At 36.1% G+C, this 18,673-nt stretch overlaps 1 protein-coding gene across 1 annotated transcript in view; it reads left to right on the forward strand.

The window, feature by feature from the left end:
• The first annotated feature begins 396 nt into the window (after positions 1-396).
• Positions 397-18,673, forward strand: part of CTNNA2 (catenin (cadherin-associated protein), alpha 2) — a 98,757-nt gene continuing 80,480 nt past the window's right edge. Inside the window, exon 1 of the mRNA XM_010021793.1 lies at positions 397-546. Within this exon, the coding sequence (XP_010020095.1) occupies positions 409-546 (138 nt within the window). The 5' untranslated portion in view covers positions 397-408. The remainder of the gene's footprint in view (positions 547-18,673) is intronic.

The following is an 18,673-nucleotide window of genomic DNA, read 5'->3' on the forward strand; positions in this document are numbered from 1 at the left end:
CCTTAATCCATATTTGGTTTTTAAGTGAGCTGAACTGGTTTGTAAAGTAGTGTGCAGCTTTCAATTCTCAACAATTTGCAATGTATTATGTGGGTAATCACTATCATCTTATATAGATCCACTCAGTCCATAAGGATTACATGTATGTCAGCACAAGTCTCAAGAGTTTTGCAGAGCCTAGGCCCTGAGGTGTTTGATATTTTTATGCTTGCTGCAAACTTATGACTTGGAGGAAAGAAAGAAAGAACGAAAGTAAGAAAAACCCAAGCTCCTGTACAGTGCTGTGAGATGTAACACATCCATGCTTAAATATAAGTAGTCCATGAATAATACAGTGACAATGTGTATTGATAATTCTCCTTTCATTTACTGGTCTGCTTTTCTTTGTCACAGCTACGGAAGGCAGTCATGGATCATATATCAGATTCATTCCTGGAGACCAATGTCCCATTACTGGTTCTCATTGAGGCGGCAAAAAGCGGTAATGAGAAAGAAGTGAAGGAGTATGCTCAGGTCTTCCGTGAACACGCCAACAAGTTAGTTGAGGTAAGTGACCTTATTGATACAGCTAGATTTCCATCTTGCCTTTCTAGGAGAGGCAAGAAAAGTCACATACTAGCTGAAAAGTAAGAGGTAGCATTTCTGGAACGTAGGTTTCAGGGGTTTTGGTCAACTGTATCCCAGTGATTGCGCAGCAAATGTCTGGATGACTGGCAAAGGGAAGCACCTGCTTTATTTTAGTAGTTCATTAAAGCAATTGAGCATGTTAAAACTGCTGTTTCCAGTATTTTGTCAAAAGACACAAGCACAAGCAGTAAATTTCAGTTCAGCTTTACTAACAGTATGATGGATCTTAATCCCTATAAAGTAAAAAGACAAACAGCTGCTTCACTAGCCAGTACTATATCCGGTACTGGCCAAAGGCTGCTCTAGGCTGAAGAGCTTATCATCTGAACTGAAATGTAGAGAAAGCATAGACTTAAGACCATTTTGCTCTTGAAAGATCTGTATTACATGTACATATATATTTATATTCTCTTTCTGAAAAAATGTACTGTGTAAAGTCAACAAACAATAATTTCAGGTCTTCAGAGGTGATACTGAAATAGCTTTATTCTACCATGAAGAGTACAAAACATAATGATTGAAACCTGGATATACCTAGAATGGATTTGTAATAAAACCATGATAATATTCATCTTAGTTTGCCCTTTTACAGATCAGAAACTATGAAAAATGCTTGTCTTTCTTGAAGACAAATACAACTCAGTGATCTGCTTGATATTATTATGTGGCATTATTGATTTATCTGTACTAGCATTATTTTGAAGAATATGTAGCCCCTTTGCACCATCCTTTCTCTCTGGCCATGCCGTCTGTTCTTTATCAGAGGAAAAAGTTTTTGGGAAACTACTAGTTGGACAAGTACTAAATGACAACTTTGAATGGCTTCTGATGTTAAAACGGGCATTGTCCTCATTCTCTAATACCTAAACTGAAGCAATGAGTAAAAGTTTCTTGGTTACTATTGACAAAAGCTGGACAGATCCCTGACAAAATGTATGCGAGGGGGTATTTTTAGTGGGAGTAAGGTGCTGTTGTGGAGAATCTTGGTCTTTCTATGTATAAAACAGTCAAGGCACCTCATTCAGGGTCTGTAAGTCAGGTGTTTGCTATAATACTTGGCTTGTAGGCACCTAAAGGTAGGTCCCAGGGTTTAAAAGCTCTGGATGGATTCTGTACAAGGATGAATACCATAAGGTTTATTACTGTTATCTGCAAGAGGAGCACAGGACTGTCGCCAGCTTTCAGTCCTGACCCCTCTGCATTATGCAAAAATTTGTTACGGCCACCTGGTGACTGGAACTCCAACCCAAACCATTCTATAATTCTAAACCCAACAAGAAGGCGGTTATAGTTATCTAGTTTAGGGTTTTACAAGCCTAATAGCACATTTGACTTTAGTCCAACCTAGAGTTTGGTTCTGATTTTGAACATTATGTGGTCATCTTTAGGTACTCCGTCAGTAAAACAATGATGATAGATAGTAACAATAGATGTCCCTAATACCTAATATTTTCATTCCATTTAGGTTGTTCCAGACTATTAGAAGCAGATCCTTAATTGATTCTTGTATGTCTCTGACAACTGGTACTAGCTTGTTGGTCCATCATTACTGTTTTCCAAGGATGGGTTCTTTTAGGTGGATCTTAGCCTTTTAATCCTGTTTGGGGTAATAAAGTATCTTGAAGTTGAGTTCTAGTGCAAGTGGAGTTTTGAAACCCAAGTTTCACGTTTATCAGACTGCATAAGAAAATAAATATTTGGAATAGATTTATGTCGCTTGTACATGAGATTTTGCACTTAAAATAGTTTCATCATTTTTACTTAATGATGCACATCGATATCTTAGCAGATGGGCTTCTATGGTTTTGTGGGTCAAGTATTTTGCAAATAGTAAAATGTGGTTTAAAGATGAGACATAATCAAGTGACTATGAAATGTAGGATTCTTTCCCAGGCACAGGGCCAGAATTCCTTGCTAATGTATGCAAACACAGTTCCACTGAAGTTATGTGGAGTTGCACTTGCTTATGTTAGAGGAATTTAGCACTGCAAATCCAATACTGAGTAAAAGCCATAATATTAATCATTAATTTTAAAATCAGAATCTGAATTTCTTGGATGTCATACCAAGCTCAATAGAACGTCTATCAAAAAAGGTCGGGAAAAATAATCCATGTTTTAATTTTTTAATATAAAAGCTACGTTTTACCATTCTGAGAAAAAAAAAATGAATTTCTTGATATTTGATGAATACAATGGCAAAATTTTCTTTGCATAGGCAGTATTTTCAAAAACATATGCTGTAAGAATGAAGCTTATGGAATACTTAAATCTTCTCATAAGAGCTATTTTCATTATTCATGTATTTTCCATTCCAAGGTCTTATCATAATGTTTTCTCTTTTGTCTTTCACTTGACTTGCTACCTATGAGAATAATAAATCAATAATAAGATTTATTATAATAAAATATAATCTTATTATTCAAATATAATAATAATAATGAGGTGAATTCTCATGTTTTCTAGACATACACTGAAAACCAGTTTTGTCCATGGGTTATGTTGGAAACTCAGAGTATGGTGTCATCCTGTGAAACTTGAGACCCTTCCTGTGTGATAAATATGTTTAGAAGCCTTCTAGTCCCAGGCTCCCTACAAGAGTCCATAAAGGCAGAGCATCTCAGGAATGAGACCCAACCTAATTATAATGTAAATCATCCAAGTGACTCAGATTGTAATACAGATAGATAAAGTAAAAAATTATAATCAAATAAACCAGAGTTTAGATGTTACCATTCCAGGCTTGGATGGCTAACTTCTCATCAAACCATATTTCAGCAGTCATCTCTCAACTATTCTACCCTCTCAAAATGAAGTTAGAGAACTGATGGGGCCTTTCCAGGTCATGATCTTTACCTCATGAATCCCTTTAATGTGATGATTGAAAGTCAGTCAATGCCTGAGTTGTATTGCCAGCTTCAAATGTGACCTTGGGAAGTCATTTAACTTCTGTATACAGGCACCTACATTTTTAGTATAAGGTTAATGACAGATAATTCTAATACGTACCATGCAAAGGCACATGACTGATAAATCAGCTCAGATTTATTCAGTGCATGTATCAAAGCTGTATATGGAGGCTAATTAATTAATTTTTATTATTCTGTTTAGTAAAGCTTCCTTGGTTTAACTGTTTAGTCCTCTGGACTCTTTCTTGTATAATTAAACTATGAAATACAACCAGTTTTCGTAGAAGATGAAAATCAGCATCCGGTAAACCCTGAAAGGCCATTGATAGTAAGTGGTTTAGTTGTTTTCAATAGGAAATATCATGTTTGAAGTTTAATTAAGAACCATGAAAATTCAAATTTTGGAGCCTTCTAGTTAAATTAGTGGATCGGATCAGGCTTTCTATTCATCCTCACAAGGATGGAGAAGAATCTAAGAGGTCTAGTCCAGATTTGCAGGAGGGTAATATTTTTATGGCAGGACTTCACCATATGTTGATCAGTGAACCTTTACAAGAGTGAAATCCAGTTGCGTTATTCGGTCTTGAAACTTATTTCCAACAGAATTGGAATGAAGAGGATTTTTGTTCTTTAGCATGAACTGATGCAGCACCACATTTGAAGCAGCTGAAAATAATCTTTTGAAAAGGGAGTGCCTTACCAATTTTGCATTAGTTTTTATGAGCCTACATGTATCTACGAGTTTCATCTCATTCAAACTTAAATGTTTCTGGAGACACCCAAAATAATCAAAGTTATTTTCTAAGAACACTTGGCTGGTGGAAGAACTGTGTTAGGCAATGGTTTATGGTGATTAAAATGTGATACAGAGCAAGCAAATCAATAGTATCCCAAGGTTGGATAGTAATTTGTAGCTGATGAAACCTAACAGCATCTGCTTCTAGTTTATAGTCTTTTTGTCCATTAGGCTTGCTGGAGTCTTTATTAACTTTCTCTTGACCATGTAATTGCCACTTTGAAGAGAATACTGGGCTTAATTTAAGGAGTTCAGGGGTTTGGTTTCTTCTTTTACAATATGAAGGGTGGGGGAAAGTTAGTGTTTGAACTCCTTTATAAGACACAATTCAGGCTACCCTTCATTTTCCAAGAACTAGATTATTTGTAGCTCCCTAATTCAGACTGATGGTGTGTTTTCCCATCATAAATGCGAAACAGGCTTACTTGCCAAAGATAAGAAGGAAATAAACACTGCTAGTGTTCACAGCACACCCAACAAGCAGCTGGACCTGCTCAGTGACCTCTATTTACTTGATTTGCTAGTGAGAGGAGAAAGGAAAAAGCATGAGAGAAAATTTTACTATGAATTTAATCTAGATTTACATCAGCAGTAACAAAACCAATGTCCAACCTGGAATTTTTTCATTCCAGAAATATCTTTCAGATATTTATTGGAGGAGAGATCATGGCAGGAGAGCAAGGGCAGCCATGAGATGTGAGGGGTGGCCATGAAGGGAGAGCAGGGGCAGCTATACAGTGTGGGACACTATGGGGGGCAGATAAGGGGTGGCTGCAAGTGGAGATCATGAGGGACAGCCGTAAGGGTGCATCTTGAGGGGAGATCAGTTTAGTCAGGCTTGGCAGTCCTGGTGTAATGGTTGGAGTTGATGATCTCAGAGGTCTTTTTCAACCTCTTTGATTCTATGAAAAGCACACCAGAGTATTGGTTCATAAGGTACGTGATGCTAGACTTTCTCTTAGGGTTTGATGATCATCTGTGTAAATCTGGAATGCACCTGAGATCGATGGAACTCTTTGAGTGTGGCACCCAAGCTCACTCTCAGGAGGTGCTAGTGATCTTCATAAGGAATATGTAATGATGTTTTGTTTGTGCTTTTGTAAATATTGTATAAATTCATGAACCGAGTTGGATTTTCATCTAAGACAGACAAAGACCGGAGTAACAAGCCTAAGAGGAAAAAAATTGGCTTGTTTATTTCTTCAGCTTTAGCTCAAGGGTCAAGGAATGTTCCTATTGATATATTTCACAAATACTGGCCATACTTGAAATGCTCTATCCCTTTTTATTGAAGTGCACATCACTGCATTATTAGAGTATATAACTTGCTGTTTGCTTCTGGTTATGAAGAAAAAGTGTCAATATTCTTTTACGGGCTCTGTAATCCAACTTCTACCATGAAAAATGTATATATCCCTGGGTTCCCTCTTACAGACTAATCAGCTTTTATTCTTGTAGTTTTCTTTAAGTTGACATTAAGTTTGATAAGAAATAATATCTAGAAGGTAGTAATCCTTGGTTCTAATCAAGGAGTGTTAAGAAGGTCATAGATTAGTTTAATTCAAGTCCTTCAAGGTGAGAGATTTTATGTGAAGTGAAAGCTCTGGGCTACCTCTGTGTCCTAGTGTTTCATCTGCTCATTTTAGTTCTAATTTCCATCTCAGGCCTTTCTTCCCTGTGTGGGCAACAGATGTTCTTAATTCCTAGTAAACATCATGAGTATATTAAAGATAGCTAAAACCATGAGTCCAATTATCTGCAATGAAAGCATGAAAAGCTTGAACTCTCTGCATTTATTTCTTCCAAGTCCCTGCTGCAACCAAAACTGGTTAGTCCCTCTCTTCACCTTGGATGTCTATATGTCTTGGAGGCAAAATGAGCTCTTCTGGTTTCTAGATTAGAACTGAAATGAAATCAAATTGCTTTATAGAAAAGGTGCATCACAGAAATAACTGCTGCTTTGTGACTTCTGAGTCTGTTGTGCAGCTGTCCCTGAAGAAGATAGGTTCTTAAAGGAGTTAAATAACCAATGTCTACATTTTCAATGTTACTTTCATCCAAGCAATGGGTGAAATTCATCCATTTCTGCCTTCAGGCAATGTGGATCCATCTCTGAGGCTTACAAAGACTGCTTACAAATGCTGCTGTAGGAGGAAGCAGTTGCAGAACATGCCCGTGATTTGCAGGCTGCATTGTTAACACAAAAGCATGGGTGAAATGAAACAATTTGGCAATGGAGAACTTAGCTACAGCAGAGGCTGAAGGCTCTGGGTGCTGATCCTTCAACATCTGCCCTTTGCAGGTTTCTACTGAAACCTTTATTCTTAGATTGCTGAGCTTCTACATCTTGTAGCAACACCAAAAGGGTTGAAGGATAATTTTATTTGTTCACGCTGATTTCTGTAATGTACGTAATAAGCAAATGCTGCATGAAGTTAGCAACCTAGCGGGTTAGCATTAGTGGGTAATGATGGTTCTGTTCTCCTTCCTAGGAGGAGAGTACAAGATTAAAAACTAAAAGTAAAAAATGAGTGGTACATTGCTGCAGAATTTTCATGTCGACTTCAATGCGTTTCTAGCTTTGGGACTGTAGACATAAAGACAGTGCTGTGCTGATTCTGTTATTTGAGTTCCTGTAGGTCATCATTCTTGGGTAAATGACCATTTTACATGTTTGTACACACTGGAAAAAGAAAAGCTGGAGGATTTTCTATAAATAAAAATACTTTGGTCACTTCTTTTGCTGTAGTTCTTTAACATATCTTCTCTTTGTGTTTTCATGAGAAACACCTGGTGTTCTTCTTGCAGAAAAAAATTATTCCTAGTAATTTCCCACTTAGCTGATTGAGGTTTTTAAAGACAATTAACTTTAAACTATGCTTATTTATGGTTTCTGTAAAAGATGAAAACCGTTTACTCCTTTTTTAATCACTGAGTAATTTTTAACAAATATTTTTCTAGTGACTAACACCTGCTTAGCTAGGGCCTCACTTCCCCTGTCTGATCATGCTACTGTGTTATGTGATTCATATGGCACATATCCCAAAATGAAATTACTCCTACAAACTCTAGTATCCTTTTATGTCTACTATTGCATACAATCCAGTCATATAGTCTATGTGATTTAAAACTAGCTAATAATACAATCAGTGGCTCATGGTGTCATTTTTAATTGATTACCTAAATTTAGCTCCTTCTAACCACTTCTTTGAATTTGTAACCTTAGTACACTAAGATGCCATACAAAATCTGAGCTGGAAGTCATCCCCTAACACTTCCACAGGAAAAACTGCTTTGAAGGGAGTGAATATATAAACCTTTTAGTGGAAGGGACCCTCTGGAACGCAGAAGTCCTTTTACCTTAAATTTAAACACTCTGAGAGACATGATTTTTATTTACAGACATATAATCTCCTCCAGGAGGGAAGAGGTGAAATAAGTGGAAGCTCCTGAGGCAGCTCCTTAATTACTGTCTCATCAATGAGAGAAGTAAAACTAGTTGTTATCAGAGGCATTGCTCTCAAATTGTCAGGATGAATCCACAGCATCTGTGTGATGACGTGGGATAAAGTTCCCAGCTGTATGACTGCTCAGCCCACTCTTAGTAACTAAAAATCAATACTAGCAGGTATGTAGTTTACCTACATTCACTTTCTTTTACATAAGGGTTTTTTTTAATATTTCTTGCCACTAGGCAGCAATTATGAAAATCTTTTCACTGAGATGAAATTTATTACCAGCATTTTGCACTGACCAACCATGTTTTTTGGCAACACCCAAGAAAGCAATATCTAACCCCCAAAAATGGATTACAGTTGAAAATGGGAAGTTCATGAAGTGGTACTAACCTTTGAGAGAGGCTAACATGGTAACTGCCTGTCCTTCTAATAGTGAAAATCTCTTCACTGAGATGAAATTATTACCAGCATTTTGCACTGACCAACCAGGGTTTTTGGCAACACGGAAGAAAGCAATATCTAACCCCCAAAAATGGATTACAGTTGAAAATGGGAAGTTCATGAAGTGGTACTAACCTTTGAGAGAGGCTAACATGGTAACTGCCTGTCCTTCTAATAGTCATATGACATGCCCTGATTTATTCATTGTCATCAGGACACTTCTAAGTCTCACTTCTAACATTACCTTTTCCTCTCCCATTCACTGTTCTTTCTAGCAACTTGAAGGTGCATGTTTTTGAGAAGTTAGAGCAGCCTATAATAAGCTACACAGTTGGATCTAAAAGGGCAAAGATTAATTTGAGGAAACCTATCTCTTTACAATAATATGGTTAAGATATATCAGGTAGTAATAGACAACCAGTGCCACAGCAGACTTCCACTAGCTTCCTTGTCTTTCAAACCTGTTTCAAATGTAGTAAGGGTATTGGATAACTTTTCAAGATGAACCCAGAGCAAGACCCTTTTATTACTGTTGACTTCAAGACTTGCATTTTAAATATTAGAATAGCTTTTGTCCATTAACTTCTTAATCTCTTCATTTCATTTTACTATCTTCAATCTGTTGTGTAGTGCATCTTTGCCAGCTGTGGGGATCTGAAGGGAATATGTGCTTTGGAAGATAGGGAGGCATGTTAGTTATTCAAAGATTATATTTTCTAGACAATCCTACCTAGCTGCCCCCATTCTTTATTTATACGCTTACATCCTATTTTATAAAGTGCTTTATTTGTGTCTCTAGTAATAAGCTCTAACCATCACTGATTCTCTTCCCAGTGTTTCTTTAAAAAGGATACTTCAACTTATACTGTATGTTTGGATTAATTTTTGTTGCTTGAGACAGGTTAATATTTTGCGACTACGTAAAAATATTTGGCATCTTGACCTTTGTTCTGTGATGTATTAGTATGGTTATATTTTAATCAGTGGAACAGTTTTGTTGCTCAAGACAGGTTAATATTTTGCGACTAAGTAAAATATTTGGCATCTTGACCTTTGTTCTGTGATGTATTAGTATGGTTATATTTTAATCAGTGGAACTGTGCCTTTACAGGTTCATCTTAGGTTTCACTGTTAGAAAGAAGTTTAATCAAATAACCTGTCTTAGAGCATGAAATTTAAGAGAAATAAGGGGAGTGGTAGGGAATAAAAGAAAGGATGAAATACAAGAAGCTATGCTGGTATTCTAAACTCACAGCAAAGGAGGAAATTAAACAAACAGCTTATATTACTATAAAGAAAGGTAATCTATCATCCACAATTGAGCCATTTGCAGCATGAAGGACAGAGACAGAGGAACTATAGAGCTATTTTAGAAGCAAAAAAAATTTCAATACAAACAGTAAGGTACTTCTAAGGAAATTGAAAGGAGCATCTACAAGACAGTAGTGAGTCAGAAATAAAGGAGACCATTCAGGCATGGTCAAAAAATCAGCAGATGCCTAAGGAAAAGCCAGGTCAAAGACCTGAGGACAGAATGGCATCTTTAATGATGGCATTTTGAACTGATGTAAAAGAAGAAATTGCACTCAAGAAATCTCACGACTGTGAACAAAAGTCATAGAAGCTTAGATTTTAAAAAAGATTGCAATGGAGATGTATGTGGAAAAATTTCAAATGGAGTAAATAAATGGAGTAATAAAGTTAATTAATCCAGAACAAAATATGCAACTGCAAAAAGCATCATCTCCAAATACTAATATCTCTTATTATAAGAGATTTTTTTCCCAAAAGGTTAATAACCTCTGTGACTCATCTCAATTGATTATCAATTTCACTAGTATGTCTATGTACAAACATAAAATGTCCTACTTTCACTTCGAATTTCCTAGATGGAAGTAATACCTGTAGGCATAGTGGAAACAAAAAACACATCAATATTTTTTGTGTGTTTTCAGTACTGAAATGCACCTTTTGCTATTCTAGATAAGTTCAGTAACTGTTGTTATTGTGTTTTCACACCTATAGTGTAAGCCTTGGATGGCTTGTGCACTTTTAAGATATTTTTCTGTCAAAATATATCCTCAAGATAACCGAGTTGGATAAACGATGTCTTTGTTTTCCCCAGGATAGTTGCTATTTTGACAAAAATCTACATCTCTTGCTGGAAGCTTTTGCTTCAGAGTTGCACGAGGGAAATGGTAGCAGAAAGCAGGGTGATGCTATGAATGGACATAGATCAGACTGTGAGAAATAAGAGTCAGGGAGGGCTGTTTGGGGAAGAGAAGGTTTTAGGGTGAATTTTTAGTGAAGCTATTTATATATGTGCCTGTAGTGCTGCTGCTGAATGTCAAGTACATATGGGAGTAGATTTTTTTTGCTTATTGACAACCCATGGATTCCACAAGAAAATTCGACATTTCAGGTAGATGTGGATCCAAAAAGTAAATATTCTCAGCCCTAAATTTCCTAGGTGAAAACTTGTGCTCAGCGATGAAGGAGACGAGACATCGGAAAATCTATAGTGCTGCAAAACCTGGTATACCTCATTAGATAAATAGCATGTAAGCTCGTTCAAAAAATATCTAGATATTACCAAGTAAAATACTAAAATCCTAATAAAAAGTTTCTACAGTGTTTGAAAATTTATTTTATACCTTAACTTGGAGATAAACTTCCAGGGAAAACCAACCACCTCACTGCTCTGTTCGAAAAACATTATAACAAATATGTGAATCACATTTCAGTAGAAAATCCTTCATGAGATATTGATAATAAAGGAAGACTGACATCATGGCTTAGCATGAAAATCATTGGATTTATTGCTTTATTTCTAAGCTTGGATTTTGGAAAATCTAATAAAATAATTAACTGGATTTTCTTCAAAGTTCCAGAAAGTTTTCCCTGTGGCCTCAGAGCAAGCGTGAGGAACTTCAGCCTGAGGACAACTTCTTAAGAAACTTTAAAGTAGCTCAGACAAGGATTTTAGCATGAAAATGTAATCTCAACAGTAACTTTAGTTTCATAGTACACAGGTTATAAAATTTGTGTTTTGATGATCCCAAAGTGCTTCCAGAACTTCAAAAGTCTGGGTATAGAAGTTCTGTAAGACATAATCTCTTTACAACATGTAATGCTTCAAAAACACAAGATAGAGGAGGGAGGAAAAGTCAAGATTTTATCACTGCACATACTTCTTGCCATTAAAAGGATTGTAGGATATAGGTCCTGCTTCTACAAGACAAGTGACTCACAGGCTAGTGATATCATCCTCATGTCTGGGTCATTATACCTGGGTGGGAAAGTCAAGTCCTTGCTTTATAATATAAGCCTTTCATCATAGAGTCCAAAATGGTGTTGTTACGTGTCTCTCTGTAGTGCATAATTCCATAGTCTATCCTTTGAAGCACCAATTAAACGACTCCTTCTTCTTCTTCTTCTTTTACTTGTAATGAAAAATAAGTACAATTCGTACCCATAGATATGGGGAGTGTGTAGCAGATTAGCTGTTACCTTTCCAATGCATTATGCATACTGTTCAGTGGTTTAAAGGGACCTGTAAATTTTTACCGTGCCCAAGGAGACAGTTAAGAGCAGCCATCAGATCTTAAACCACTGTTTGTGACATGACTGAAAAGTCCCATGGATATGTTGTTGTTGCAAAAATTGATATTGCTATAATGTCAGAAGGAAAATGAACTTACTCAGCAATGTGTATTAACAAAAGAACAAGGAAATTAACATATAGAAGTTTTTAGACAGATGAGAGGAAAACGAGAAAGAAGCAATAATAACACCTTATTTGACTCGGGGTGTAACTTCCTCAGTGGGATAATTATTCACGTTGGGATGCCAATATAGCCAAGTACAGTTTATGTAGGAGAGCAGAAAAGCAGAGGCTGTGTGATAGCCCTCTCAGACAATAACAATATCAAAAGCCATTCCTTTTAATACAAGAATGTTTGGTAATTTTGTTGGTTTAAGTTATAAAATTAAATTGTACACAAGAAATTGTAGGAATAGCTGCTATTAACCACTGCTTTTAGAATATTCTGTAATGTTAAACCTCTAATCGTACATAGTACTGGAACTAGTCACTGAGTTACCTTGGCATCCATTGGTTTAAAGAAAGCTAAATACTTAACTAACACAGGTAGGAAGCTGTAATATTTCATGTTCATAGTCTGTATAAGAGAAAATAAGAGGAGGCAAAATTTTGAACCTCATTTTGCACACATATCTAAAATATTACTGTAATCTTCACCCGTTTCATTGAATAATGGTAAATAGATAGGATGAATAGATTACTGGCAACCTTATACAAAAGGTTCTACATCAGTGCAAAATATTAATTATACTAATTTGTGACACATAATTTCCAAAAGCCTAACAGATAAAAGCATTAAGACCATAAATCATTAATTTAATCTGATTATTTTCAGTCAGTCTTTTATTTACTGCCTGCTCAATTAAAAACTGAGGTTAATGAATCTTTCAAATGTACTATAATATTCTAGCATTCATTATTTCTCCCCCTTCACCCTAGGTAAAAATGGATCTTTTTTTTTTTCCCCTCTCCATCCCTTTTTGGATTAGAGAGGAGCTTCTGAGTCACACCATATATTTTCATTTCTGAAAGTTGCTGATAGCAGTTTTCCCATCTGAAATGATGTACAGAGAATGAGATGGCAAAAAGCCAGGAAGCAGTAGGAGCTCTGGAGAGCAATGTGCAGGTACAGTTTTACCTTAAGCCATACCCTACATCTTTCTGTCTCTGCCATTTTTTGCAGAAGTTACCTTCTTTCTCATCTATATCATGGACAAAAATCATCCTTTACTTTAGTTTTATTTTTAGTAAAACTCAGAAGTCTGCTGAGAAACTTGCATCTTTTTCCTCATTTTTTGATGATTTTCAAATAAATGAGGTGTTAACCCAATTGGTAGCAATAATTAGAATGATTAATCTATTATGCATTTAATTTATGCATTAGTTAAAATATAAAAACATCTTCCCCAATATTTTTACTGAATATGATCTCATTCCTTGTCTTTACCTGCCTTTTTTTACCTTCATAAAGTCTTTTTCCCTTTTAGAGAAGGATTATTTCTCAGATCTTCAAGGCAGGACAATAGCAACTTTCATTACTTCTCATTCTGCAATATTTAACAGCAAAAAAAAAGAGTTTGGCATTTTGTAAGCTGTAAGTAAAAATGTAAAACCAGATGTTCAGTTGGTGTAAAAAGGGAAGTCTTCCTTTATCTTCTCAGGAGCAATCTCAGTCTCCGTCAACCAGGTATAAATCCAAGGCATGTAACTTGACTGTACTTAGAACTAGAACAGCACGGGTTGTCTTAGGATTTGGGTGATGCTTCTTGCCTCAAACACCTTTTAGTGCTCAAGACCACCAGAAGTTTTATCTTACCTCAGATAATTTTTTTTGTTAACTCAAAATGCTTTTTAAATTTAATCATAAATATTATCTCCACTTTGTAGCTGACACCACAGAAGGTGAAATGATATGCCTAGAGTGTATTAGCAGACCTGTGGCAGATCTAGAAAAAGAATCTGATCGCTGCAGGTTCTGTCAGTGGTTTCTCAGGGAGGCTTTCACACTCCTTGATCCAATTTCTAGACTTTAACTGTACTATCTATCATCTTTCAAATTTTGGTTGACTTGTTATTTACAGACCACTTAAAATAGTAAACTAGAAGTGAGCAAAAAGCTCCAAGCATTTAGGAGCCTACACTTTACTATGTATAAGCCAGTAAAAGTAAACATAGTATACTTCTACTCTTCATTTCAAATAGCTAGGACCTTTTTAAAACACAAGATTAATTTTGCCCAGCTTTTGCCTTAGACTAATCTTCTATCCTTTTAGACGGCTATTGTCTATACCCTCTGGGCCATTGCTGTAGAGAGTTGTACTTCTAAAAGGTGTTTCTTACCATGCCAGAGTAGGCTATCAGTTAAAATTTATGGGATGCATTGACTCTGAAGATACCTTTCTCTCTTGTAGGGATCCTAGACAATTAGGTGGCAGTAGATGCCTTTTAGATAGCTAATGTTGAGTGACATATAGTGAACCTTTACCTGTAATGACAAGTACATTGCAGGTACTTGTCTCTGGTAAAAGATGTTTTACCACAGAAGTCACTGCTGTTGCCTGTGGTGCACTACTAATTCTGCCCTCAGTTACTTGCAGTGAGATGTTATGTTCTTGTAACTGCCTTCTTGTAAAAGCACAGAATGCTTAATTTATATCAAATTCTTCTCTTGCAATAATACTGTAATAACAATACCAAGTCCTTCTGAAAGTGAGATAACCAGTGACACATCTAAGGGGAGCACCATCATTTCCCACCTCATACATGCTGAGGATATGTTTCTCTAACATTTTCTTTTAAGCTGCAGCAAAAGAATAATACCCTGCAGCCACTGCCTGTGGCCAGTTGAATCTTAACCTGTGTGAGCTCTCTGTGCTTATTTTAGTCTGCAGTGTCTGTCAAACATGCTCCTCTTTCCATCTTAATGTGCATTGAAAGCTATCTTGGCATGTAACTGTAACACAACAGATGGGACACTGTGCAACTTGGATGACCTCTACTCTCAGCATTTAAATAGCTAAGCTGATTTTATTACCATAAAATAAACTTCCAAGAACTTCTTACAATGTAGGCCAAGGTAACAAGTGCCGGTTACAATCCTTTAAATGCAATAGCTGAAGAGGTCAATTTTCGTAAGCTTCATGGGATCCAAAGATACCTCCATTGATTTTAATGAGAACCATAGGGATGAAATTCCTAGAAAACTTTTGTTTTCCTCTAAGGCAAGGAAGCCAAAATAACATTGATAACAGCGCATGAGGACTTCATCAGTGTGTGTTTCCAAAGTCATACTGTTATTTTTCAGCATCCTTGAAATGAGACATAGCACAAACAGGGCTTGCAACATTGGGAGCTGAAAAGCTGTGCTTAAAAATGGTCAACACGCTTCATCTCAAGACTATCACCTTTTTTGGGAAAGTTTTCTTTTTGGTAACATTGTTTTCAGTTCCAGATGGACCCCCTTTTCTCTTGTTATTTGCCCTCCTTTTAGGCTGGATAGTAACACAATTGGCTGCCACCACTAAATCTTTATGAAGCCAGGTTTTATTTTTCTGCCAGAGCCTCCCTGGGGCAAGTTAAGAATCCCATCCCCTTAAGAAAAATAAACACTGCAAGTTTCTGTATCTATTACAATGTGAAGATCAGGCAGCAGTTATTAAAAAGTAACTACGAAGGACACTTGCCCCATGCACCTTGGTTTCTGACAAAGGGGTAAAGGTCTCATTAGCAATTTTTACTGTTTATCAACACTTCAGCTTTAAAGCTGATTATTAGTATGCTTTCTCATGTCTAATATTCATTTTTCATACATGAATTTAGGCTCCACCCTCCCAGCTCCTATCTCGTTTGTCAGGCTGAAGCATAGATGCCTTTGAATCAACTCACACTTTGGCAAACACTGACCAGGCTTTACAACATTACCAAAAAGTTACATAATCAAATCCATGGACATATCTTCAAAGATGTTTGATGCATTCTTTATAGTTGTGCAATATTTATGGAATACAACTACAAACATTGTACATATAGTTACAGATATAACCGTAACTGTAGTATGATCTGATAACATGGACGTGGTAAAACTGATTTTCCTATACCAAATGTGAGCACACCATTTAAGTTTAGTTCTAGATGGCTTAATTTGTTTTTCCAGTGTTTACAAAGAAAGGCCAAAACAACCTTATACAGTTAAATAATAAAGATGTCTTTCACAACACTTATTGTAGCAGGGAGAGAGAAATCTATATTTTTACTTACTGATACTGTTCTCTGCAGCTTTTTCTGCGCAGGCTTTTGTACTTGTTTTCATTTTTCCTGCTTGCTTTTTCTTCAGTAATATAATAGATAAAAACAAGCTCTTGTGTGTTCTTCTTCATATCCTATACTGTAATTATGGTATTTTTGTTGTAATATTGATTTGGGGGGAAAAAAAGCCCATCTCTGTTTCTGTTCATAAAGAAATGGAAAACTGAATCTTACAAGAGGGAGTTATTTAATCTTTATTAAGATAATTTGTAGAAGGCTTGTAGGAAAGAGAAATAAAGGAAGAGTATTGTGATTTGAAACTTTACTTCTGTTTTGTAAGAAACTTTATTACAAGGAATATATTTTTATATTATATAAATAATCATCTTCCAGTTCTTGCAATCAAATTAAATACCATGTTTGTACCTTATCCTGCAACACTGTCATACTTGTATGATAATTATAATTATTACCTTTTCATCTCAATGCCTGTTTAAGAGAGCCTTTCTTCGTGTTAGAAGACATTTAGGGCAGACTTTTCTTAAATCGTTCTCATAGGACATGTGAGATCCCGCACTTACCGGGAGAGCAAAATGCTTGCTATTGAAGATGCAGGTGCCTGTAAAGTAAAAAATGGTGTTGAAAACCCTTCTTGTGTGCTGAAAATTACTGAATTGAAATGGAAGAAAGACCATCAAGAATGGTAAATGATCAGATCATATCCTCTAAATATTTCTTAATCTAATTTCTATTTCCAGTCCCATTTCTAATCTGTAAACTCCAGAAACTTTCAAGCTCTGTATCGAAGAGCTATTTGGAAGATGATTCCAGAATTCCATTCCCATAATCATCACAAATCTCCTAAATGTCATTCTGAAAAATCTTACTACAACGGGAAACTCTAGTTATTTTTTCCTCCCAAGCACTTAACCTCAAATGCATCTGAAAAATGCTATTGCAGCATCCTCAAATGACTTATTTCCCCAGCCTTCTCAGAAACTCTGTATTTGTGCAGTTCATGCTGTTCTTTTTTACACGACTGTTCCAAGTGAAGTTTTGCAGTGTTTTATACTAACAAATTATGGTATTTCATTAAATTATGACTATTGATTATTTTTTTTTCTTCAACATCTTTATATGCTCCTGTGTCTTGGATGCTTTATTTCTGATCTGGTCTTTTTAAGTTTTAAAATTGATTACACTAGTATGACTCCTATGATAGATTATCATCTGTGCTTGTAACCTGCCAGAGTTGTTATAATTCCTTATGATTGATCAGGCAATATAATTTCCATTTCTGCTTAATCTTCTCTGTGCTCTGCAGTTTCTTGGTCTGATGGACATTGAGATAATCCACATTCCTCTGGCAGTTCCTCAGAGAGCTAAGTCCAAGCCTTTGGCCTCATAGATACATCTATTTTTCTGAATAAAAGGGGATCAGAGATCTTATGAAAAGCTGAGATCATTCAGTGTAATTCTCTTATTTAACAATATAGACATAGCCTAACATCTTTTTCTTAAAACAACCATTTATATCCCTTGTTACATGAGAGACTTAGATTTTAAAGACAAGAAGGATCTATTGGGAACACATGTATAATCCAAAGGGACAGAGAGACAATGTTTAATCATTTGTGGAAATCACTTTGTGCCTGGAGTCTCTTCTGAGACTGTCTTACTTGAAAAGAAAGGCTCCTTCCCGGAATACTATTCATTGAAGTCTGCACAGGCAGAATGATAATGGCAGCAGCAAGTGGTACTTCATCTGAACGGCTTTTTTTCCACCTCATTTTTTGGCTGTGTGATTTCAGCTATTTTATAACATACTGCCATGTATTTTGTCATGTCAGTACACTGAAAAATCTCGGGAATTCACAAAATGCCTGAGAAGCTCCAGCTCTCAGGTAATTGATGATAATTGTTTGATAAATATACTTGCATCTACAGTGTGTGAGTAAGACTGAAAAATGGCTGGATGGTGCAGCAAAATGACAGTTTTGTGAAAAATCAGTAGAAATCTTCAATGAACAGGGCTCTCCATTGAAAAATAAGACAGCTCATTACATTTAGTTGGCGATGTCAGATGCTCATCTACACACTAAGAGAATAGCCTCGGTAATAAAAGGAAAAGCTTGTAGGTGGCCGGTAAAAATAGTGGGTTTATTTGCATGTTAACAGGTTAAGTCATTCTGAAGCTGATGCAATGAATCCGTACAGTTGAACACAGTGTCTTCCCAGCCCTCTAAACAACTATATATCGGGGATGTTAAATACAGAAATGCATACTGTATTATTAATTATCCCTAGAAAACCCAGAACTACTGAGAAGCTGTGTGAAACTTCTCATATGAATGCTTTCCTAGTAAGAAATGCAATTTTAGGTCAACATAAACTATTTGTGAACATTTGCTGAATTTGGCCACCAGAAATATACTTGGTGTCAACCTGAGACAATTTTCTGTGATTATTTTTCATGGCAGCTCTATTTTTTGGCATGTTTTTCACATACAGATAGTCTGTCTGGCACAGTTACTGTATTTTTATTCTCTTCTTATGAACCTGTCATATATGTTTATAATAATCAACCCTCACCC

The sequence above is a fragment of the Nestor notabilis genome, unplaced genomic scaffold (genome assembly GCF_000696875.1).
Source record: "Nestor notabilis isolate BGI_N333 unplaced genomic scaffold, ASM69687v1 scaffold5949, whole genome shotgun sequence".
NCBI lineage: Eukaryota > Metazoa > Chordata > Aves > Psittaciformes > Psittacidae > Nestor > Nestor notabilis.